This window comes from Phoca vitulina, unplaced genomic scaffold (assembly GCF_004348235.1).
Source record: "Phoca vitulina isolate PV1807 unplaced genomic scaffold, GSC_HSeal_1.0 scaffold27, whole genome shotgun sequence".
NCBI classification, from domain to species: Eukaryota; Metazoa; Chordata; class Mammalia; order Carnivora; family Phocidae; genus Phoca; species Phoca vitulina.
In genome coordinates, this window is record NW_022589730.1 from 19,534,258 (window position 1) to 19,558,466 (window position 24,209).

At 36.8% G+C, this 24,209-nt stretch overlaps 1 protein-coding gene across 30 annotated transcripts in view; it reads left to right on the forward strand.

Moving 5' to 3' along the window:
* Positions 1-24,209, forward strand: part of TCF4 (transcription factor 4) — a 349,872-nt gene that overhangs the window by 218,724 nt on the left and 106,939 nt on the right. For 18 of the 30 annotated variants that reach the window (XM_032422840.1, XM_032422848.1, XM_032422841.1 and 15 more), the window contains 2 exons: positions 3,379-3,508; positions 3,992-4,041. In XM_032422840.1, the coding sequence (XP_032278731.1) occupies positions 3,379-3,508; positions 3,992-4,041 (180 nt within the window). Of the gene's footprint in view, positions 1-2,349; positions 2,538-3,378; positions 3,509-3,662; positions 3,682-3,991; positions 4,042-16,564; positions 16,732-24,209 lie in introns of those variants that run through there. The other 12 variants (XM_032422851.1, XM_032422847.1, XM_032422866.1 and 9 more) reach the window with 4 other exon arrangements.

The window sequence follows — 24,209 nt, forward strand, 5'->3', positions numbered from 1 at the left end:
GGGACTTTCTGATGAAAGATTGGTTGTCGGGGGGGTGGGCCCGAAAATATTTAAACCCAGTTAACAAAGTCAGCAGATTCTATTTTTTTGGTTAGGGTATTTTAAGTCTTAAGATTGTTTGTCTTTGGAAGAAAATAAGGAGTGAAGAAGGGGAAGGGCTCATCTCATCACATTGCAGACAGTTACACAAAATGCTAAACTATGGGTTTAAGATTTACAGGTTAGCTGTGCGAGATGCCACATCTTGCTTCCAGTGTTTCCTGGCAGACTCAGGCAGCTCCGTACTGGGACCCAGCATAACCGCAGAGCATGAACTTGCACAATGCGGAAACCCTGAAACCTTTACAATCTTATTGAAGGCAAAGACGAATTGGCCCATTTTGAAAGTAGACTTTAGCTTCCAAACAACTTTTATTAAGCAAACATTTGTCTTTATATGTATACATAGATGTATATACATTCATGCAGGTGAATTCATATGTAAATGAATGCCTTATCCATTTTGTGCCATATTCAATTTACCTTAATAAATGGAATGCCATTAATTTTCTAAGTTCATAAACTCAGGTTTTTTTAGCCAGTGGAATTTTTTTTTTCCTCTTTCTCATTGCTAAGAGAGTTAAATGTGTGATGTGAAGGCCAAACAATAGTAAATGGTTATTGTTCATTTTACAAGTATACTCTCCAATAGGAACACATATATTTTTATCTTAATTTTCCCTAGGGGGGTGATTAGGGCCCCCTTAAGTATGAGGAAATGCTTATTTTTGTTGCTTTAGAAGAATGATTCTATTGTCTGAGAGAAAAAAGAAAAAGGAACAAACAGGTCTAAAAAGAAAGAAACAGGAATGTGCTTTGTGAAAAAGAGAAAAAAAAAAAAAAAGATCAACATGAGCCTCTACATGTGTGGAAGTGCTCTCTGGTCTTGGTCTTCTGTCACCATCCATACATAGTTCGTGTGGCTGCACATGCAAGGGTTGGGTGCATGATTTATTTACAACTGGCCCGTGAAATGATTTTCTTTTAAATTAACAACAGTAAGGTCAGCCACAGCCAGTGAGCGATCTTCTAGTTATCATTTTCCATTTTTCACAGCTCTGTTGTGAATGCTGCTAAAACACAGTAAAGCAAGCGTGTTTGTTTTTATGTTGACCTATTGAATGCATCTACTTTCTTGGGAGTGAGAACCTTTGCCACCAGGACCAACAAGAATTAAGCAATGGTTAAGCTCATTAAGGAGACAAGCGAGAATTTCAACATATCTGCTCAGTCTTGTTTGAATATTTTGTATTATTTGAGGAAAAGATAAGTGAAGAAAGAAGAGTAATGTCTGTCTAAAATACAAAGTTTTCAATAATGTCATCTTCAAACTCCTCTTCTCATGAAAGAGAGGCTTATTTGTAAATTTACCAGACTGTGAGGAGGTTGTGATTTAAATCATTCCACAGCTTTTTTGATGGAAATTTCAAAGAAAACTTGGGCTTAAACACAGATTTTGTTAATAAGGTTTACCAAGAGTGAAATTTCAGGCTGAGGTTCTAAAATTGTTGAATGCCACTTATAAAATGATAAATAATTTGATGGTGAGCTGTTGGATTCCTGATTTGTAGGAAACTATTACAAAGAGCTCTATATTTTAGTTTGTCATTGGGTAGCATTTGGATATCTTAAGTTCGGAATAGGCAGTAATTGAGCATGCGGATGTCAGATTTTTATCTGGTAAATAATCTGGCTTTATCTGGTATTGATGTGGCAAATATGAAGATACTCACAATGAGTTTTTGCTCAAAATGAGCCGCAAACCTAAAATCTCATCCCTTGAAGTTTTATTTTAAAGTAATGGTTGTTATGTATCCCTTGGAAAAGTCTGAAACTGGAATCAGTGAAGGCAAGCTTGTCAGTAGCTGATTAGTCCTTTATATATTACTCATCCAGCACTCACAAAAATCCCTTGGAATAGAGAGGTTCTCTTTATGATATTTAGCTATATGGCACTGGAAAGGGGAGGTTTGAATTTTTGATTTTCCAGCTTATGGGTCATATTTGACCAACTGCTTTCACTAGAAGACATGCCACTTTGTTGAGCTATTTAGGAATCAAAAAGACTGTCTTAATTTAAAACAAGGACTCTTTGTTTTAGTTGGTGACTGCCTCGTGAAATTTTTCAGTTCTCAGCGGGTTAACCAGGGAACAGGGGCAGAGTCATAATTGGCCTATTTAGAGTATTTTGCATGTGAATAGTGTGTTAGTGAAGCATCCCTAAGTCTGTTGTGAGTGACATGGTGATTAGAATTTAGATTAGGGAAAACACATTCTGTACTTTATCAAGGACAGTAATTAGTTCAGTCAGTAAAAGTTGATTACAAGTAACGATAAAGTTAGATTTTTTAGTACTTAATTTTAAAATTTCTTTATTAAACAGTAAATTTGTTCTTAATATAAATGGTAGTATCTACACTTGTTTTCTTGCATATCAGGCTAATTAAAAGAACAATGTGTTCAATGCAGAGTATAATCAGGCGATTTATATATTATGGGTAAGTTTTTATGTAGTTTTTAGAAAATGTAATATTATTATAGAATCTTTCGTGTGTCATCATTTTCGAAAGTTTAGTAATTTATCACACTGTGATAAGTTAATGATATTTGTGGAAGTTTTCTAGTGCTCAGGTAAATGTTTAATCTGTGGGGATGTGTTTTAGCTTCCAGTAGTCCTCAAGAGGGCCTTCTAATGTCCTTTAATTTGTTCCTGTTAGCTTAGAATGCCTCCTATTTCTATGATTTTGGAAGTTAGTGTGAGATTTGAATTTACTCCCGGTTCTGCTGGCATTTTCTCTTCTGTGGGTGCTGTGTAAATCCGTGGAGGATAATGCTGTGCCGATGGAGAGAGGCAGAGTCCTCAGTTGAGTGGAGCATTCTGCACTCACCCCCAGTGGGAGCAGCCAGGGCAAGTTTTGTGTGCATCCGAAAAATCAGATTCTCCCTGGGTTCTTGTGAAGGAAGCGCATGAATAGTTCCCAGATAGGAGCCTAAGTGTAGATTAAAGAAAAAACAAAACAAAACAAAACAAAACACGAGTCTTACATAAATGCCGTCTTCTTAAAAAATTAAAATGTGAGTTGTCTTAAGATGAAAATACTGTTTAAAGAGAATCACCTTCTACCTCCCTCTCAAAAGCAAAGAATTAAAAAAAAAAATCACAGACTTTGGGCTAGCTTCTTAGACTGCTTTTCTTTTTGTTCGGTTGTGTTGTAATTGTTACAGCTTAGCAGATGCTGTTTTGTTTATTGCGTTGGTTTAAGTACTAACAATCAGTTGGGGGGTGGTGAATGTGAAAAACTAACCTTGTATGTTTGTTTTCCCTTTTTAACCTTTTAGCAGAGTCTCCTTGGAGGTGACATGGATATGGGCACCCCAGGAACCCTGTCGCCCACCAAACCTGGCTCCCAGTATTATCAGTATTCTAGCAATAACCCCCGAAGGAGGCCTCTTCACGGTGGTGCCATGGGTAAGGTATTCCTCCGTTTGAATGCCTCAGTGATTATTAGTAGTCTTTTTCTTTCTTCCTCTCTCTTTTAATACCACCCTTCTCACCCTACCCTCACCCCACCCTCCAAAACCATAAAATTTTCCTCAAATGTCAGGCTCGTGACCACCCCTCCCCAGTAGTACATTGGATGGGTATGTTAACAACTTCTAGTAGCTAGAGAACTATTTTGGTGTATGCTTATTTCTTGTTTTCTCTTGGCTGCCCATATAAGGCAACTTAAAAAAAAAAAAATCAAAGCTTAAAAAAAGTTAAATATCTTGATTTTTATGAAAAAGGCAGAATTTGATGTCTGCCAGGATAAAATACGATAGCGGTACTGACATTTTGCTAAGGTAACGACTTAAGAAAATCTGGTCTAATCTAAATGGCTTTGTGGTGTAATCTGTTTTAGTTAGGAAAATGGGCGTGCGGGGACCTCACCGCCTCTTCCTTTTCTTTCAGAGGTGCAGACAAAGAAAGTTCGAAAAGTTCCTCCAGGTTTGCCATCCTCAGTAAGTACTGCTTGTTTCTGCTTTTGTATAGTGTTTATTTTGTTCTGTTTCGCATTGATGTGAGGGAGAGGGGAGTAACGAGGTGCCATGAGCCAGAGCAGCACGTTTATCTAGAATGTGGATGAGGTAGGAATGACCTGCACTTCCAGCCACCTGACCCACGTTGGAGTGATTAATTGCATATCCTGGAAGACTGGGTGGTTGTGTTGATACTCAGCAGGTTAAGCTCTGAAGAGAGCCTTGAAAAGGTGCCTGAAGTTCGAGGAGTTTTTACCTGTACAGAGAATGAGTATTAGTTTCATCTGTTGGTTAAATTCTTTGTCGGTATTATGATGATTTATGGATTTGCATGCGAAAGGAGATTTGTGGAGAGGATTTAGGAAAAATTTACATGGGTTTCAGCCCAGAGTGCAGAGAGAATGTCTCTATTTTCTAGAGAGGTGACTGAATAAAAGCTTCAAGGTATCCGCATCAGTAGCCATTTGTGTCTGGAATACCAGGTGACAACCAGAAGGAACAGCTGTAACCAAGAGCATTCTGGGTCCTCTTAGTACCTGGAGCTGTACTCAGGCGCTGCTGAGGTCCCTCCAGTCTCCAACGCAGCAAAAGGTGGCTGTGATCACAACTAAATAAGATATCTTTATTTTCAATTCTTACATGTATTTTCCAATCTGAGTTCCTAAGATGGTTTTATTTAATCTTGTTTAGAACAGTCTTTTCCTAACGATTTCCTCCTTACGTAGAATAAAAATATGAGTTCCTCGCTTCCTTTTTTCCCTTCTTCCTTCCTTCCTGTGAGGTAGATGCAGGTATAGATACACAGTTTTGATTTAATTTAATTTAATTCTGTGTTCTGTAGGGCACTAGTATGCTTTGAAAAGAATGCTAATGAGCCCTATTGTTAAGTTCTTCTTCTCTAAAATAAAATGATATTTGGGTTTCTGAAAATATATTACCAATCAATGCTCACATATTAGTTTTACTTCATTTTTAATGAATTAGGAGAATAATAGGTTTTGCAAATGTGCTAAGATTAGATTAACCCAAACACCTGTGTATTTGACTTGATTTTTTTAGTTCAGCTCATCCAAAAAATTATTAAGTGAATATATCAGAGTGAGTCTTTATCAGGAAAGAAACACAGATTTTGTATGCTGATTATCATAGACTTGGTAATGTTGAAGAAGCATCACAAAATTATCCATAAATATAGAAAAATATTGTGTAAATAAAACTGCCAATGGCGTATAAAATAGTCACTTTAGACTACCAGTAAGTCACTTAAAAAGTGTACTCAGTGGTTTCTTCTTTAAATTTCTATGCTGTATTGAAATTGACTAATATTCCCTCAGGTTTTTATAAGCATATTTTAAGCTTGAAGTTTGTGGTGGATTTAATGTAGATGAAACTTTAGCTTTTAATAGCTTTTATGACAACTTCAAATGATATAGTCCTCACAGCTGTTTACATTTTAAACATGACTGATCCTAATACGGACAGTATTGAATACAATAAGTGGACTTTGACTCTTCTGAAATGATAGAATAGCTGTTTACCATAGGAGCCGTGGAAAACTTAAAACTATAGAACCTTATTTATGCCTCAGGGTCCAATAAACTTTGTTTTTTCCAATACTAAAGTTATGCAGAAATCTACACAATTTCTAAGGAGTGTTTTGGTGTGGCATTAGATATTACCTATCTGCTTAATCGTTGTCAACAATAATTTCTCCTAGTTCATTGTAAATTTTTAAGTATTACCCTAGAGCTAACTGGCCACTATAGAAAATTTCACTGACACAGTTTTTTCTTTGCTATTTAGACAGTTTGTGTGTTGTTGATATGTTGTCAGATGCTTAGAAATATAAAAGTATCTTTCCTTTCTTCCCATTGGATCTGGAATTGGAAATTTAGTTTGTATTATTTAATTTTTGGCTTTCGATGGTCAGTTCAGGATTTACTCTTCTTAGAGAATTTATCTTGGCTAAATGTTTTAATGGTCTTTAAGGAACAATTTTGTAAATAGAGCCTGTTTTTGGAAAGACAAGGAGGAAAATTCAATTGAAATGGAAATTTCATCCTTGTTATTTTTTTTTGTTTGTTTTTTCTTTTTTAAGCAAAAAAGAGTAACTTAGTTTGGTCGATTTTAGAATCCAATCGTCTATTTATTGTTATGACTTGGAAAAAAATCTCAGCTCTGTTTTAATCACAATTTTACTTAGTTTATATTAGCTTTGTTGTATTTATTGGATTGCTTATTATTTACGCACAAAGTATATGTTTTAATTTGATCTAAAGAGAGGGTCCGCAATAGTCACTGTAGCACGTTTGCCCCAGTAGACCCATATTTTCATATTTTTAGACCTCTGCCATGTTTACCCTTTTTTTAAGCTCAAATAAAAATTATGAATATAAATCTGATAAGAGGTAGTTCCTAAAACTTGCTTCAGTATGTGTGAATAGTTTTATTACAAATAATAAGAAATTGGGGCTAATAAAAGGTTTTCTTTGGAGTGATTATGACTAGATAAAGACATTTATATGTTTTCTTCGATACATATTTACCATGATAAATAGTAATAAATCTGTCACAATCTGTTGTGTCAACTCACTTTTTTTTTCCTTTTCGACATGGGCCCTTTCTCTTCCTTAACCTAAAACAAAGAGAATTTAAACTGTAACATCTGTAATCAGATATTATTTATGGCATTACCAGAAGACAGAGGCTGGACCTCTTCTGTCGCCATTAGGCTGGATCTTCACAGAAAATGAGAGCGAGGCGCTTGCCTGGCCCTGTTTTTGAAAATACTGCAGCATCTGTGGGAGAGAGGAAACATAAGCCTGGCCCAACATCATGCCATGGATCTGGCAGGATCCTTCAATGTGTTTGTGCTGTGCACAGCCTCTAAGAGACCTCGAGTCACTGTGGAAGCGTGACAGTGATAGGGTGGCGGGAGCACCATCCTGAGGGGTCGCCTTGTACAGGCGCAGTGGAGGGAAGGAAGTCTGTCCCCCTGGACCACAGAGGCCTGTAGTTAGGGCTAGAATGATGTTTCTTTAAAGGAAAGGCTGTGTGAAATGACAACTCTCTAATTGCCCACAAGAGCCTTGCTTAGTACTGCAGAACATTTTCGTGTTCTCTCTTCAGATTGTAGTATGTTCTTTTCAGTCACATACCGGTTTCTTGTAGCCCTCATCTCTTGATGAGAGTTTAATGGTAAAGCTTTGTTTTTTTTTTGTTGACGCCAGAATTTATTTCACCTGTCTGATTTCTTGGATCTGCACGTGAACTTCTGGTTTGATTTCTATGTCTTGGATTTCTTCTTTAAATCCTAGATCTTAAACGTAATGTTTTGCAACTTTACTGCTCTTTCCAGCAGATTTCTTCTCTTTGTATAGCCGAATCGTCATACATATTGAATCGTGAACTCATGCAGAGAAAAATACACCCATTAAATCACATTTTTGGGGAAAATGATCCATAATTCTTAGACATTTACATGGAGGCATTAAAATCTAGAAAGCAAAAAATTTTCACATTGTGCTGTTCTAAAATATTTTTTTCTGAACACACATTAAAAGCACAAAGACATGGTCTTCTGGGAACTTTATTGTGCCCACCAATATGGAAACACATAAAACCTCCATCTTCTTATAATTTGAATGTGAAATGACATGCATTTAACCAGAAAGTATTAACAACGATAACCATTCTACTTCGAAAACATGGGTAGAATTTGTCTTCACTTCAAATTGAGTTTTGAAACTTCAGTGACAGTCACTGTCTTCCCCATTTGGAATCCTTGGAACTCAGATTTCTCTAGAAATAAGAAGTTTTATCCTTAGAAGTAGCTTATGACCTGTCTTGTCTCCAGTGATTTTTCCAAACTGAACTTTTCAGTAAAGTCTATTTTTTTAATGTTAAATTACAGTTGTTTTTCTTTGTTTGCTTATTGTTTTCAAAATCACATAGATCTGTCAAGCTTTGCATTAGGTGGTCAGAGATAATTTTGGACATGTGGATCCTAAGGACAACAATCTCTATGATAGTAAAGATTCTAAAATAAGATTTGGGCACTCCAAGAAACTTTGGAATGAGTTAATCATTAGGTAGGCTTGAAAAATAAAAATTCAGTGTGTATGAGATGCCAGGTTTACCAATTTTCTTGACAGAAGAATTCTTAAAATAAAATCTTAAGGTTTAAATGAGACTTTCTTTTACAGAAGATATTATTAGGAATATCAGGAAAAGTTGGATAATGTTGATGGCATTAAGTGTCCTGTGCCTTTTACATTATATAAAAAAAACCTTCCTATTTGAAGGTTTCAAAAATGATGTAGAGTTCATACCTTAAAATATTTTTAGTGAAAAAACCTTTTTTTCTTAAATGCTTGAGGAAATCACAATGTAAAAGAGAAGTTGGTAATCATTTTTTTCCTTCTTAGAAGCTCAGAAATTACATATGATTGAAAACATCATTTCCCCCATCACTTTGAAATTGATCATAAATCACAGTGATGCTATTACATGTCAGCAAAATTTTAACTTGAGGGATAATACAACTTTTGTTAAAATAAAATTTATATTAGTTTTAAAATGACCTAAGCGTCAGCCACCTGGACACCCTCCTTTGCAGGAAATTCTAGAGTAGCCAGTTATGTGATAGGATATAAAAGGAGGGGCCTCATCAACGTTCATTCCTGAGAGGTAGATCCTTTGTGAAAAAGTATAACTATAGGTGTTTACATTAAAATCTTTGGATAGCTCACAATAGTTAACTTTAAACTTACTGTGCCCATTCTCCAACTAAAGATATTGAAATATAAAGTTTGGATATTAAAATTATGCTTACTAGTTATGAAAATGTATAGACAGAAAAGAGATGAAGTATAATACAATTAAATCATCCCCAATAGGACAAAAGTACTATTCACACAATTTACACAGACTAGGTAACATGACACGGGGGAGCACCTTGAAAGTTGAGAAAATGTTCATCACAGAGAACATATATTTTTGTGCAGTTAATACTGAATTTACTAAACCAACGGCTTCAGAAGTTCAGCATATACATTCTTTCTTTGAAAACCAATCTTATCGTCTCCATTGCCGTTGGAGGCTATGGACGTTATGCTTTTTTTATGAATTGCTGATTATGACACAAATATAGGAGAATCTCTGTATTTAAAGTTTTTATTGGGGGTTCTTATTCTATTAAGAATATCTCAAAAAGCATATGAGAGTCATACAAATATATAACATATGTACCATTAGGCATTCCAATCTCTCAGGAGTTTGCTACAAGATTTCTGTATTTTTGTTTGGGATTTTGGAATAATGAAATCTCTCTTCCATCATCCTCTCTGTTATGAGATCTATTCCTTCTCCCCTTAAAAGGATGACTTCTGGTGTGTATATTTTAAATATAAAGTGGGAAGAAATGTAAGGGAGAAGAAAAACACAAAAGTCAACTATAGAAGAAAGGTTTGCGTATTTGTGAGCTCTTCTATGATTATCTTTACAAATGAAAAGATACATGTGTCAAACACTCAAATGAGACACAACCACCTAGTTTCCTCCTCAATAGACATGCCTTCCCGGCCCCCTTTGTCTGATTATTCTACTAAGCAAGCTCTTCTAAGATGGTGTGCGTGATATCTCTTCCCCCCACCCACGTGTGTATTTTTATTTTTAACCAAGTTTTCGATATTTCACCTGCTAAGATTTATCGGGACTTTTGTTAAGATTTCAACAACTGGAACAATAGCATTTAGTATAAAACTGGCCTCATTTGTTAAGAGAGGAGAAATACGTTTCAGGAAACTGTTATTTGGAACCTTATTTTATCACTTGCACTGAAGAGTATATTTTGGTGTGAAGTCTTGGACTCTGCCGTCTGAGTGGTTTAATTATTAAGAAATCCAAGAAGCTGTAAGGCTGCTTTACCTAGAGAGAGAATTGTCAGAGGCTTGCATGCATTCTGAAATTATAAAAACTTGTTTTGCAGCGTGTGGTTTGACTGTGAGTTTATTTTATGTTTCTGGAATAATATAGATGCTTGGCTTAATGTTTGGTCGGGTACCATTTTTTCAACTTCCGGGTATTTCATTGATTGAACCATTCGTTTTATTTTCTAACATAGGGAAGTTTTCTCATTTTTTTTTTTCCTGAGCACTGACGATTTCTGCGTTTTCAAGGTGTGTTTTCCTGATTTCAAACAACTGTAAAGTTTTTGTTTGAAAGTCATAAATCAAAATCAGAGAGAACTTGGAGGACTAAGTAAGATTCTCTCAGAATATGTGGCAATAACCCTGAAAGGAATGAAGAGTCTCTTCAAAAATAGCAAAGTTGTATTTTCTTAAGGCAGATTAAATTCTGTCAGGCTGTTGACAGACACTTGCTTTGTTTTGTTTTTTAAATAAATTGCACTGAATTCTTAAACTGAACATAAAGTCGCATTTCCAAGCACTAGCATGAGATTCTCAGCCTTGATCTCAACTGTCCCAGGGTGTATTTGTGTACTGGAGTGTGCTCTCTTTAAAAAGGAATAAGAGCTTTTATAAAATGCGGTGCAAAATTTGTAGCTTTAAATACTCAATTATTTTATCTCAAAACGGCAGCATGTGAATGATTCTGATTTTTCTTTTTTTTTCTTTTTTTTTTTTTTTGGTAGTTGCCGCTGTTGCATAGGTATAGGGCTCTTGTGAGTTTTCTGCTTTGCTAGAGCTTATACTCCCTCTTCAGAGAAATTAAGGTAGTGCAGAGGAGTCCGCCTTTTTTATAGGATTTCAAGGTTGGAAAAATGATATAAGTTTCGGTGAGAAGCACAGATTTCCATTTTGAAAGAATGCGCAAATTCGAGTTTGAAAAGGACATTTTTAGAATTATATTCGAGTTGTGAGGCGACAGCCACTATCCTCTTCCTAGGCTAACTTTGTCATCTGAGGAATTCATCAATCCCAAATACGCTACTAAGGTTGAAACTTGACATATAAGCGTTTACTTCTAGAGTAATCAGAGGAGGACCTGTACGAGTCTTCAGTGTCACTAGATTCAGTTTGAGTATTCAGTGGAACAGAAGAAAAGGGGCCATTTCTTAGTAAAGCTCCCTTGGTAACGAAGTGTAAAAAAACGTTTTGGTGTGTTTGCGACGATGGTGATTAAAAGGCATTTCCTTTGTGAAACATGGACTCATATTAGAAGGACTTAGTGTTCTCAGAAAAATGACCCTTGTGGTATATTCCTCACACATACCCAGAAACTGTCACTTTACCACTTGCTGTTATCATATAGGGATTTTTTTTCTTTAAAAAAAAAAAAAATGCTTTTTTGGAGCAATTATTTTGGTACCATCCGAGAAAAGATTGTCTGGCTACAGCAGCCTCCTCATCCCCAGCCTATCTCATCCTAAATATGCCTCCTGGATTACACTTAGAGTAATATTGTAATGGCTTTCATTGAACCGATTGGCAAAGTATATCATTATATCATTAGCTGCCATGAGAAAGCAGTTTCAAGTAGGTGGCTGATTCTTCGTGTTCATGTTTTCAAGTAACCCTGTTTGGGGAATTCGGTTGTTTCACGGGTGCTCAGGTGTATTAACCTAGGGTACAATAATATTTTCTGGCTTGCTCATTATGAAACGAACAGGAAGTACAAAATAATTCAATAATAAGTGGGGTATAAAAACTCGAGCTTTACTGTAGGGGAGGTCTAATAACTTGAGAGGTTAGCAGATGAGATAAAAAATAAAATGTGTCTAAAGGGTACAGCAGTGGTCAACTCTTTTCTCATAACTACTGAAGCTGAGGGTTTATTTATTTATTTATTTTTTAAGATTTTATTTATTTATTTGAGTGTTCGAGATTGAGAGAGAAAGAGAGAGAGAGTGGGCAGGGGAGGAGCAGAGGGAGAGGGACAAGCAGACTCTGTGCTGAACACAGAGCCTGATGCGGGGCTCAATCCCACGACCCTGAGATCATGACCTGAGCTGAAATCAAGAGTTGGGCACTTAACCAACTGAGCCACCCAGGCGCCCTGAAGCTGAGGTTTTAAAAGAAGGCTCATGGCCTGGCAATTAAGACTTGTTGAATCAGTTTGAAATTTGTAAGCCATTAAGCTAAATAGATAATCAGTCTGTTTCTGTAACAATTGTACTGTTTGAAAGTATTGTTATGTCATAAAAAGGTACAAATTCTGCCATTTAATCCTGAGGCATATGCTTCACGAGTGAGATTTTATTGCCAAAACCTGTGGGTTCCTCATAGAGTGCCTTGATACGAATTTTATTTTTAGATATATCTAACACATCGCTACATATCATCTGTAGCTTAATTGATAGGGTTGGGCAAAAGAAAATGGAATTCAGCATTTTTATTATGGGCCGATATAGTTGGAATTATGAAATTCAAATCCAAATAATTATTCTACAAACAATGCTGTTTTGTTTTCCCTTTAATAAATTACACCAACAACCTAGCTGTTAAGTGGAACCCTGTAATAACAAACTGGGACCATCCAGGTGGGAGGGAGAAGAAAGCATTTTCAGAAGTTTTCATTCATTCACTCATTTCTTTCTTCATTTATACTTTTTCAAAGCATATTGTTCAATGAACCAAAAAACTAGACACACCAAGTAACACCGAACATTTCTTTCTCTTCAGTGTCCTCTTTATTTAAATCACGGCTTAAGGTCCTTCCTGTTTAAGGAAGTTCTCCGTATTCTGTCACTTACATCCCCAATTGGTGGGGATGACCTTAGCATTTTAAAGAGCATAAGGTCTGGCCTATTGAGAAGGTTTTGCATTCAAAAAATCAAATAACGCACACAGTGAAACACAGGGACTTACTCTCCTTTTGGAGATGCTGAGTCCCCTTACCCACTTGTCACCACCTTGAAATGGGTAAGGACTTTTTGGTCATGTAAAGGCTAAATTCACTGCCTTGCATATTTCTTTGAAAGATTTCCAATGAATGAATACAGTAATAAAAGTGGGGTAGTAGGATGGAAATAACACTGCATTAGAAATCAAGAGCTCTTCCTAATTAAATGTCTGGTATCCTCTGCTTACCTCATGGCCCTGGTTGGGTCACAACCCTATTTCATGGTGTACAAAATAGGTATAAATAGCACCTGCCTCAGGAGATGATGTGGATAAACTCATGACAAACCCTTACCATAGTGCTTATTCGGTGCCAGGAACTGGGCACTTTGCATCTAATAAATCACTAACTCTGACACAATCCTATGAGATGGGATATCCTACTCTTCATTCATGGCTAAAGAAACTAGACACAGAGGGGTGAAGGCAGATGCCTGAGGTCACACAGCTAGTAGATGGCAGAGCTGGGGATGGAGACCCAGGCAGTCTGTCTGCAAGGTTTATCTGTCTTTAATCATGACGCTATGCTGCCCGTGGCTGGCTATTCAGAGCACTTGGTAGAGCAAAAAGCTCTCCACAGCCTGATCGTTGTTCGCATCTCAAGTATTTGCCAATCTGGAAAAAATTAAATATTCAAAAGTTTCATCTCACTGTAGAATGCCCCTCGGTACCTCTAAGGTGTTCACTGGTTGTAGAGTACAACTTCTGCGCAGGCAGGCCCCTTAGAGAGACTAGACCATTCCGTATAGCATTTCTGCAACAGAGAGAGTACGATCTAGTGCTGAAGAGCATGGAATCAACTGGGTTTTTAGTTGGCCGTGCCACTTACTAGTGACATGGCCTTGGGCACATAAGGTAATATCCTGGAATTCTTCCCTTAAAAATGGGGGAAATATACATACCCCCCTAAGGATATTGGGAGAAATAAATAAATGACAAAATATATACAACATGCTCAGCATAGTCCTGGCACATTGTAAATATCTAAGAAATGATAACATCTAGTGACAATAATAATAAGCCCCTGGCAATGTTAACATCAGCAACAAGGTAACTACCTGTCTTCTACCACTTGGGAAAAATTTAACACACGGCTGACTGGAGTAGTTAGCTGCTGAGCAGAAACTCAGACCAGGCTCTCAATTGCATGTAGAAGAATTCTACCTAATGGAGGTCACTTGTTTTTTCTGAAACTACGAAATACTGCAAGCACTTTTTCTATGTCTTTGTCCTTGCAGGAGTGTCTCTATCAGGCCAAGACACCTAGTCAGCTGTTTCTATCATTAGACTTATCGCTCTACAAAGTTTGTGTTGGAAGTATGTACTCCATCTTTTTTCTTTTGAAATGGGACATCAGGCCAAGATGACAGAGCGCCTCATAATATGATTCCCCTCTGCCAGTAATTTGTTTATGCCTGAATCAGCCCTGCCTCTGAGCGATAAGGAGATACATGCTTCTTCTTTCATCTTCTATCAGTCTTACTCTGTAATTGGCCAGAAGTGGGTCCTCCCGAGTGGGGCACCACATTTGTGGGGCTGGCTCTGGTCCCCATGAAAAGAGGTTAGGCCTGGGGTTTTTACCTCATCTGGCAAGACGAAGATGTGTTGAGTAGGTGGGAGTGTATGGCACTTCATTTCACTTCTAAAGTAAAACAGAGTTCAATTTGTTTAGGACTGTTTAGGTAAATTTCTAACATGAAACAGGACTATTTATACAGATGTTTTAAGGTAAAGTCAAAGAATTGCTGGATTCTGGCCTTTGCCACATTGTAATGTGGTTTGTTTTTTTTTTTTTTCCCTTCAGTGCCATTGCTGAATTCATAAAAGAAAACTTGTTTTCGCTTGTCAGCTAAGGGAAACTTAGAACAATTTTTTTTATAAGGGCTGATTAGTGAACTCTTGCATCGAAAGAAAAAAAAAAAAACATCTGCCAAAGGGGGTGGGGGAAAGAGAGCATGGTGTCTTGCATTCCACAACGAATGACTTTTCCCAGCCAGTTTTCATTGACAGAAAAGCCAGGCAGCACATTCGGCTCTTCAGGAAAGGTCCTTCTGGCTGGACCCCTTCCTCGTGTCCCCGAACAGAACCGAGGCTTGGGTTCCCAGAGACAGACCCTTTCTCTGGGAAACGGGATAGATCTGTTGGAGGTACCCCTCATTTGTAGTCATTGCCACCTTGTGGATTACAAAGGATATTGGTTTTCATCAAACTTCCATTGCAATTTGGCTTTTTATGGCAAGTACACGTTGGCAGTGGATTGCTGTGTTCTTCCCCAAAAGGATCCCCGTTTGTTCAGCAACACCTCTTCTCTGCTCACAGTTCATTTATGATTCTGATGAGAGTGTTTTTTCAGGAAACACACATTTCACTTTTTGACCTAGGAGCATCTGTTAGAATTTTTTTTTTTTAATACTACTTTGGCATTCCGAAAGTGTTAATGTCTTTCATATCTGTTTAATGCTATTTAGGGATATTTATGATCACCTCTTGGTTACTCAGGGTAAAGTGTGTCGCAATTTTTTTTAAACAGACAGGAAAGCATTCACATGAGGAAACAGATTGCTTTAAACATGTGCTTCCTGTGACAGTAAAAAGAACAAATTAGATTTAACACTGTGTAATGAATGCATAAATGTGTACATTTAAGCTTTTAAAAGCTTTATGTTCAGTTCTGGTCACACCAAAAATTAAGTCACCTGTAAAAATTAAAGAGGCCTGGGTTACTCTCAGATTCCTGAAATGCCCAGAAATTGAGATCCTCACCTGATGATGTCTCATTGGAATCATAAAAGGCATGCTATGTTAGTGCTGGAGGGAATGAGAACATTACAGGGCACATCGAGAGGTTAAGCCAGGTTAGAGTCTGGTTCTATGCATCTAGCAAAGAAATCAGAACGTGTTAGGGGATGGGGAAGGGTGGCAGGGGAGAGGATTTTACTACCACCTTCCTCTTTCTCTGAGAATCAAGGAAAAAATTCCATTCTTCTGAACCCCAAATATTCCTCTTCCTTTCATGGGAAAAAAAAAAAAAAGAAAAGAAAGAAAATCTGATGTTTACTTACTAGTGTCTCCTAAGATTTAATTACATAAGAAAAAGACTTCTTTTCTTATGTAATTCAGTTTGTGCTCATGTATGCTGGCTGGCAGGGAGTGAATAGAATATGAGTTAATATTTCCAGTTAGACGCGAGTGCTGAATTGGAGGGCATGATTCCTCTCCCCAGAAGAGTCTCTCCTCGCCATCTCTGTCTGAGCCCTGCGGATGGTGTGTTTCCTGCCCCTGTGCTCTCAGATGCTAAGGATTTGTGGCACAGTCCCCATCCCTCTGGCCAAGGAAGGCCAGGACGGAGTCCCTCAGGGGAGGGCACATAGTTTGGGGACATCTGACTCTCTTATATCACATACTGAGGTACTAATATCAAAACAGACTGCTTGTCGTTGCACGGTGGGGCAGGGCTTTTTTTGGCTGCCGTGGTCGAAATGAAATGGGCAAGCTGTAGTCCGCTTGGCATCAGAATGGGCTAAGGGAAGCTGGGAGATCAGAGTCAGACTGTGAATGCAAGTAACAGCCAATGGTTAACTTCCTTTTTGTGTGTCACTTGGCAGCAATGAGACTGATGGCGATTTTTTTTTTTTTTTTTTTTTTTTTTACCGTGGGTGAGAGTTCAGTGCCCTGGGAAGAGCCGTAGATGCTGTTATTGTGCTTCCTCATACAGCTGAGTTGTGTTGATTGCTTGAGGCCAGTACAGCTGTCCCAGGTCCCAGCTCCAGGAGCTGTATACAGGGCCGCCGGACTTCGGATGAGAAAGGTAATCGGATGAGAGGTGATCCACACAGAGCCTTGCCGCTGCTGATCTGCAGGAAGTCCTAGGGAAATCAGACTCTTGCAGAAGGGAGCAGAGCCAAAGGATAATGTATGCACTTGACTGGATACTCCCTTGTATGCAGACACCCAAAGATATTTTTAAATTATCACTACTGCACATCCCTCATCTCCCATCAAAGATTCAAATCAGTTTTGGACTGTCTGGAAAATGCAGGGCTAAAATAGCCAGATTGAATTCGGATGAAATTACCTTCTGCTTTTTGGGGAGGTTGTTGCTCTTGTGTTAGTCGCATTATTTTCTTTGAAGATTCATTTGGAAGGGAGTTTGGGAGAATTTCTAGCCTCCCTCTAGAGTTTCCTCCCATTTCTCTGTTTGCAAAGAGCTGTTCCCCAAAGGCGAAAAGAGCGAGTTGCCATCTTGAGGAGTGAATTGTATGTGTAGTGAACACCAAATGGTCTCAAAGTTCCCCTAGAATTTTCAATATCTCTGGTTGGTTTCAAATACTATTTATTCCCCTAACCATTTGTGCAGGATATCAGTAAGATGACCAACTTCTGACAACCCTAAAAGCAGGGAAGGAAGCTTAGAAATAGAATACCATTTGTCTGGTAATTAGAGTGTATCTCTTAAGAGTTCGAGAGAATTCTGATTAACCTTTCTGTTCCCACATTCTCACATAAAATTAGCACACCTTTTAAATTATTATCTAGTATTTAAACACGTATTTTTGAGTCTTCTTAATGCAACAGGTTCTGGAGACACTAAAAGTGTGTTATAGGTTTCTAAAAAACTTCATTTTTCTTACATTTTAAATGTTCTGTTTGTGCAAAATTTCGAGAATCACCATAAGGGCTTCTTTGCATTTTTAATTTAGTAACTAACATATGAATAAATTTGCATATTAATTAGTTGCAGATTAAATCATGCATACATAATTGCCTCCTTACTGTGTTTAATGTTTGTCAAAATCTCCAGCCTGGTTTGATGGATGTCGTATGAAAGATTACAATTTGATGTACCCTTGGAAGTATTTACACCAATAATGCAAGATTCTTAATAGCAGAATTCTCTAGTTATATACAGTTACTAATAAACATGTAAGATAGGTACATGTCCCTTTGACTAAAATTTTTTCTTTGCACCAAATCATTTACTATTCATAATCATTAATGCATCTCCTAATTATACAGCATATGTCTGTTAACCCTTTCGTTGCTGGTCTTCAAGTGGTAGCTTCTTTCTTTTCTTGTCCCCTAAAGGAAGCACATTATTTGATAGTATTCTGAAATTACTGCATTGCCTTTTACTTATTTCTCTACTAGTGTATAGACACACCTCATTTGCCATTTACTTTAACATACAGTTGAGAATTATGTATGATCACTTTGTATTTTCCAGTTAAAGATCAAGAAATGACCCATGTGCACACACTTAGCTGATGGGCTTTTACTTCTCTTTTACCAGTGTTGAAAAGAACTCAGATATTTGAGATACTTCATATTAAATGGTAAATACACTTGCACACACATAAAATTTTTGGAAGGGCAATTGTAGGATAGGTAAAATCATTTAAATAATATTTTATTCCATTTTGAATATAGCAATGCATTTAACGTTTTATTATCAAATGCAGGATGGATTTTTTTTTTTTTTTTGTACTAGGACTGAGATCTCTACAGAAGCTGACCAGAGAATGGATGTTCTTGATTTGACAGAGTTAAAAAAAAATACATATGCCAATAAGTGTTCTTTTTAATTAATTCCTCAGGTATTTAATTTTTTTAAGTTTTATTTTACTCATGTACAGAGTACACCAACTGGCATTTTTTTTTTTTTTTTTACTATTTTGATGTCTAAGCTGCTTATCACACTGTATTACCCTGCATTAATGAGTATTCCTACTGTGCAAAATTCTATCAAAAATGATGGTGTGAATGTCATTTTTAATTGGAAGTTTATACAGTCAGATTTATAGTACACAACAAAAAATATGTACGTAATTCTGTTCCAAGCCTTTTTTAGGCTATTGATCTTTTTGGTTTAAGTATACATTTTTATCAGTCTGACCTTAAATTTAGCTTGAGAATCTGGACAAATATTACTGGGTTTGTATTAATACCATTATTGAGGGGAGAGGGAAACCAAGGCACGGGACAATTATAATGCCTTTTATTTATAAGAGGAACAAATATAGAGTCTATTTTCAGGAATCCCTTTTAAACATGAAAACTTGCTGACCAATTTTGTATGTTCTATAGAAGGCAGAATATCTGATTCCTATTTTATTGTTGAATGCCTTGCACTTATATGCTTATTAAGGAAACAAAGGTTAAAATGAGTCCAAAGCATAAAGAGCTGATTTCCTTTATGTGATTCTTACATGGGAGAAATAATACCTCCTGCTCACCTACCTCAGGGTCGCCGTCTTCTAATCACAAGGCACAGTGAACTATTTATTGATTTAGCAAAACATTCTTTTGCAACACGCAATATTGCATTAAATTATGTGGCAGTGGGAAAAATTAAGTGAGAGCTGCAAAACTTATAAAAGGAAGCAAACAGTCAGACCTGAAACATCATATTTGTCCACAGCCATTGTGCCTAGGTAATTCAGGGCATATGGTATGTAAATGATGTTTGGAGATCCTTGCCAAATCTACACACGGCGGGATAAATTAAGGACAGGTTTCCCTGGGTGTAAGTCCCACGATTGTGACCGGCACACTCTCTGCTCGAATGTGGTTGTTCTGTTCTTGTGTTTCAGCAAGAGCTTCACACAGCATTCAGGGGCCACATCTGGTCCCCAGCCTGCTTCTTGGACATTATTTTTAATTCCTGAGAATTGATTTTATAGTTACGTTTAAAATATAGTACCAGTTTCTCTTGCCCCTGCATTTGAAAATTAAGATCTGAACACTGCATCAATATATGGATATTGGTATCCAGTAAATGGATATTACCCATTTAAATGGGTATCTTTGACAATGGAAATTGAGTGCCTCTCAGCCACTGAAGAAAGATATTACTAAGTAGTGACTTTTCTCTAGGTCAAGATTAAGATATTTTCTTGGATAGGAAGTGAATTATTTTGAACAATTAATAATTTTAGTCCCAAGTTAGCCCAGTCATAATTTATTAATTCAACTGTATAACTCAAATTACTAGTATCACTTAATATTCAAATTATTATTTTGAAGTATCTGCTCTCACTTCTAGAAAGGTAAAGTCACTATTTCCTTCCTCCATTAAAACTTGTTTAAAATAGTTAAGAGCTTATACTATTTCCTTTTTTTCTGAAAGGAATTTCTTTTCTAAGCTGGGTGTTGTGGCCCATAGTTTTTAATATTTTAAAGTCCATCTTGTTTATCTTGGAACTGTATAATTGGAGATTTTGTTTAGAAATGTTGGCAGGTCCTTTTCTCCTATGATAATCCATCAAAAGGTACCTAAATAGTGCATTTACCAGGAAGACTTAATTATGACTATCAGACTGAAACTTGTTATTAATGAAAGTTATTTCAGGTATGTTAAAATATGTAGAGTATAGTTTAAGACATTTTGTTGTTTTTACTGTTAAGAATAATGCTTTTACCAAATAAAGCTGTTATTTTTTTTTCAAGGATACATTACGGTTCTATTTAAATTAGCAGTTTAGGCTCTGCTTCTACTATTACCATTTCATTTTTAAAACACAAATAACATGCTAGTTACTGTATGAAAAATGAAATTAGGTCCCATTCTTGTCCATTGATGTGTAAGTTGGGCAAAATCAGGGGGTAGAAAATACCGATGAGACCAACCTAAATCAATACTACCTGACACAGATTTAGCTTGAAAGTCATGCAAGTGGTCGTGGCCATGCACGTGCTCACGTAATCATCACGTAGCCCGCGCCTTGTGAGCTCAGGGCGAAGCTCTCAGCTGGTTATTCTGTGACCATCCCTTGGTTCCTTGAAACTACTTTGCACAGCTGTGCTCCCACCTCAACGACAGAGAGCAAAAACAATATTCGCTGGAAAATAAAGCTCAGTCGGCCTTCCAACTTTTCTGGGAACTTGCAGCCTTGAAAATAACAAAGAGGATAATCGCAGTTGAGATTACGGAGTCCAGATTAAATGTATTACACAGTAGGGGTGGCATGGCCCAAGTTTACCTACACGGGGCAAGCACCGTGAATGCCAGCATGTGAAGCATTGTAGTCACTTACCAAGATTGTTGGTTTTAAATGTCATTGAATCACATTTAAAATGAAGGACCTGTACTTCCTTCAAAAAAAGTCAAGGTATATGGAGAGATGTGGAGGTGAGCTGAGGGATTTTTTTTTTTAATTTTTGCATATTTGGGGTGGGAGGCAAGGGCCATAGACAATAAAGATAAACCATCTCAAGTATTAAAACAGTCTATTTTCGTGCAATGTATGATTCAAAATGACTTCGCAGTTCAAAAAAATTTTTTTTAGAAAGAAAAGAATATAAAGAGAGAGAGAAATGGAATTTGCATCTCTACAGACAACTCTGCATGGCAAATTTAAGATTCTGGCTATTTCCTTACAAACCTCTGAAAATTGAGAATTTTAAAGGATACCCAGACAGATCTTTCACTATTGCATGGCTACTAGGTATCTATGATGGTACCCATAGGTTAGGAAACTTTTTTAAAAGAAGGTATAAACAGCTAAAATGATAACTTATTTTAGTGTATGTGTTCGGACTAAATTTCTTCTTAGTTAAGAATATGGGAACTGTATTAATTGTATATACTTAGTAAATTTTAGGTAGACCTGATACATTAATCTTGTCTCATAAAAGGTATGGCTTCTGCTTATCCAGATCAAGTATATTTCAAATCGGTCTCTACAAAATGTTACTACCTTTCTCTTAGAATTCGAGTCAACATAATTTCAGTCATCAGATATGTTTATCACAGAGGTAACTGGAGACAGAGGGTGTAATTTCAATCACATTGTTCAAAGGGGCCTGTCACTCCCCAAAGGTCAAGGAACTTTGATATCAGCCAGAAGTTGTGGGAAGCGATTGATGATCCTACATCATCTTACCCCAGTCAGCATCGAATCAGCGTAAGGCTTAAGTAACAAAAAAATTCAGCAAATATTTATTGCACATCTACTAGGTGCCAGTATTCCCGAAAGGCACATAGCAATGGACCAAGGTTCTTCCCATCGTGAAGATTTACATGGCCCCAAGTAGTTGTTGAAGCAAGAGTTCATTTAAAAAAAAAATTTTTAGCATAGTTGACACACAATGTTACATTAGTTTTAGATGTACAACATAGCGATTCAACATCTTTATATATAGTTATGCTGTGCTCACCACAAGGGTAGCTACCATCTGTCACCATACAATGCTACTACATTACCATTGACTATATTCCCTAGGCAAAAGTTCACTTTCTAATGTGCTCTAGGGTCCCAACACCACCGTGGTCCACCTTGTGGACTAATAAATTCGGAGACTGTGACTCTTGAAAGTCCAACAATTGATGTAATCCCACAGTCCGTGATAACAATGTAATCTATAATAGAGAGAGAAAATCAACCACAAGATTTACCATAATTGTCAGTGAGTTTCTTGTCATCGGCATATTTTTGTTAGCCATGAAACAAAATGACATCCTTTTAAAAAAGTTTGTTCATTTCTGTAGTGCCTAGAATCAAGTTAAATGGAATGTGTTGGAGACAAAAGAAAAAAAGTTAAATATGTGGAAATGACATGAAAACACCTGCTTCTTTGTTTTGTTTTCCTCCACGTCATTAGGAAATAATGTCTAGCCATAGGAGAATCTGTTGTCCCGCTAAGAAAATGTTTATAAAATTGAATTTGCAAAGGAGAATATAGATTCCATAAGTAGGGTGGACTTATCAAGAAGAATTAAAGAATACATAAAACAAACAGGAGTCTGCATCACACCGTATCACCTCTCCAAAGTGACAATGCATGCATGTATCCATTTTTATATCTTTGGCATATTGTTGACACTATTAAGTATTCCATTGAGAAAATAGCCACTCTATACTGAAGAAAGGAAGATAAATTAGATCCTCCAAGCCCCCTTCTGTGAAGTGTATGTGTAAATGAGTATGCTCTCTGCCACCCCAGCAAATAAAACTTGGTCCAGCCCTAATCCATAGCCATTTATAATCTGGATGAGGGGAAGGCCAGGCTCACGAAATCAAAAATAACCATTAGAAAATTTAAAAACTTAGGGGAACAATTTATCATAACTACGTATATGTCTGTGTTTTATCAATATAAAGTAGGTGTGGCTCTATTTGAAAGTGTTTGTCTAATAATATGCTCATTTTTCCATTTTACAAAGGCTTGACTTTTTCTCAAATTGAACTTAGGGCTGACCATAATGTGTTTTTCTGACAATTCTGGACTTGATGATTTCTGTCATTGGGGAAAGGAAGGAAATAAATCTCTTTTTGTTCCTCATTCACTCCATGAGTAAAATGTGATTAGGCTCTTGGTCTGTGCATATTACGTTGTTAGAGGGTGGGGCAGAGAAAGTTAAATCTTGATCTCTCCTCTTTATAAATGTATAATATTTGGGAGCAATAAAGTAGGTGCATGATTTATTTAGCAACAGTTTATGGCATTAAGCTTCGCTGGAGAATCCAGAGGATCTAGAATGGTCCTTATCTGGAAGTGACTAGAGAACTTGATGTCATTCTCTTGCTGAGAGTAGCAGATCTGGCAGATTACGACAGAGGCCCCAGATATGCAACTGAGCTTCTGCCTAGCAGCTTCTGTGTATCTTTTCCTTACAGTTGAGCTTTTGCTAGTTTAGCTGCAGAAACAATTTTTGGTTGTTTTCATATTTTCAGAGATTGATTGTCCAGAGATAATGCATTATAATAAAACCATAAATCGTAGAATTTCAAACTTGGGGGAAAAAAAACCCTGTCATTTTCACAATTTAACAGTTATTTATTTGAAACATATTTATTTATAAAGAAACTGAGATTTAGATAAAGCCAGAACTCACTCAGGCTTAGAGAGCTAGTTAGAAATTAAGCCAGAACTCAAACCAACATCTTGGTTTCTGGCCTCCACATTATACTGTTCTCTCTAATAAGTACAAGGGAACAGGTGATAGGGATGGAGGTCTCCTCCCCTCGTACTTGGTTGGAGAATCAGAAACTAGCTCTTTTGGAAGTCAGTAAAAAAAAAAAAAAAAGATGATTTAATTTTTTTTTTACTTTTCCATGTTTAATAATTATTTATCATGAGATATAGTCACTTGTCTAATAATTGTACTAATAATGACTCAGTACAGAAATGCTTAACTCTGAGAAAGCCTTGTGCACACTGTAATTTTATTTTAATTTATTTTTTTAAAGATTTATTTATTTGAAAGAGAGAGAGCATGAGTGCAAGTGGGGGGAGGGGTGGAGGGAGAGAAGCAGACTCCCCGCTGAGCAGCAGAGCCCAACACAG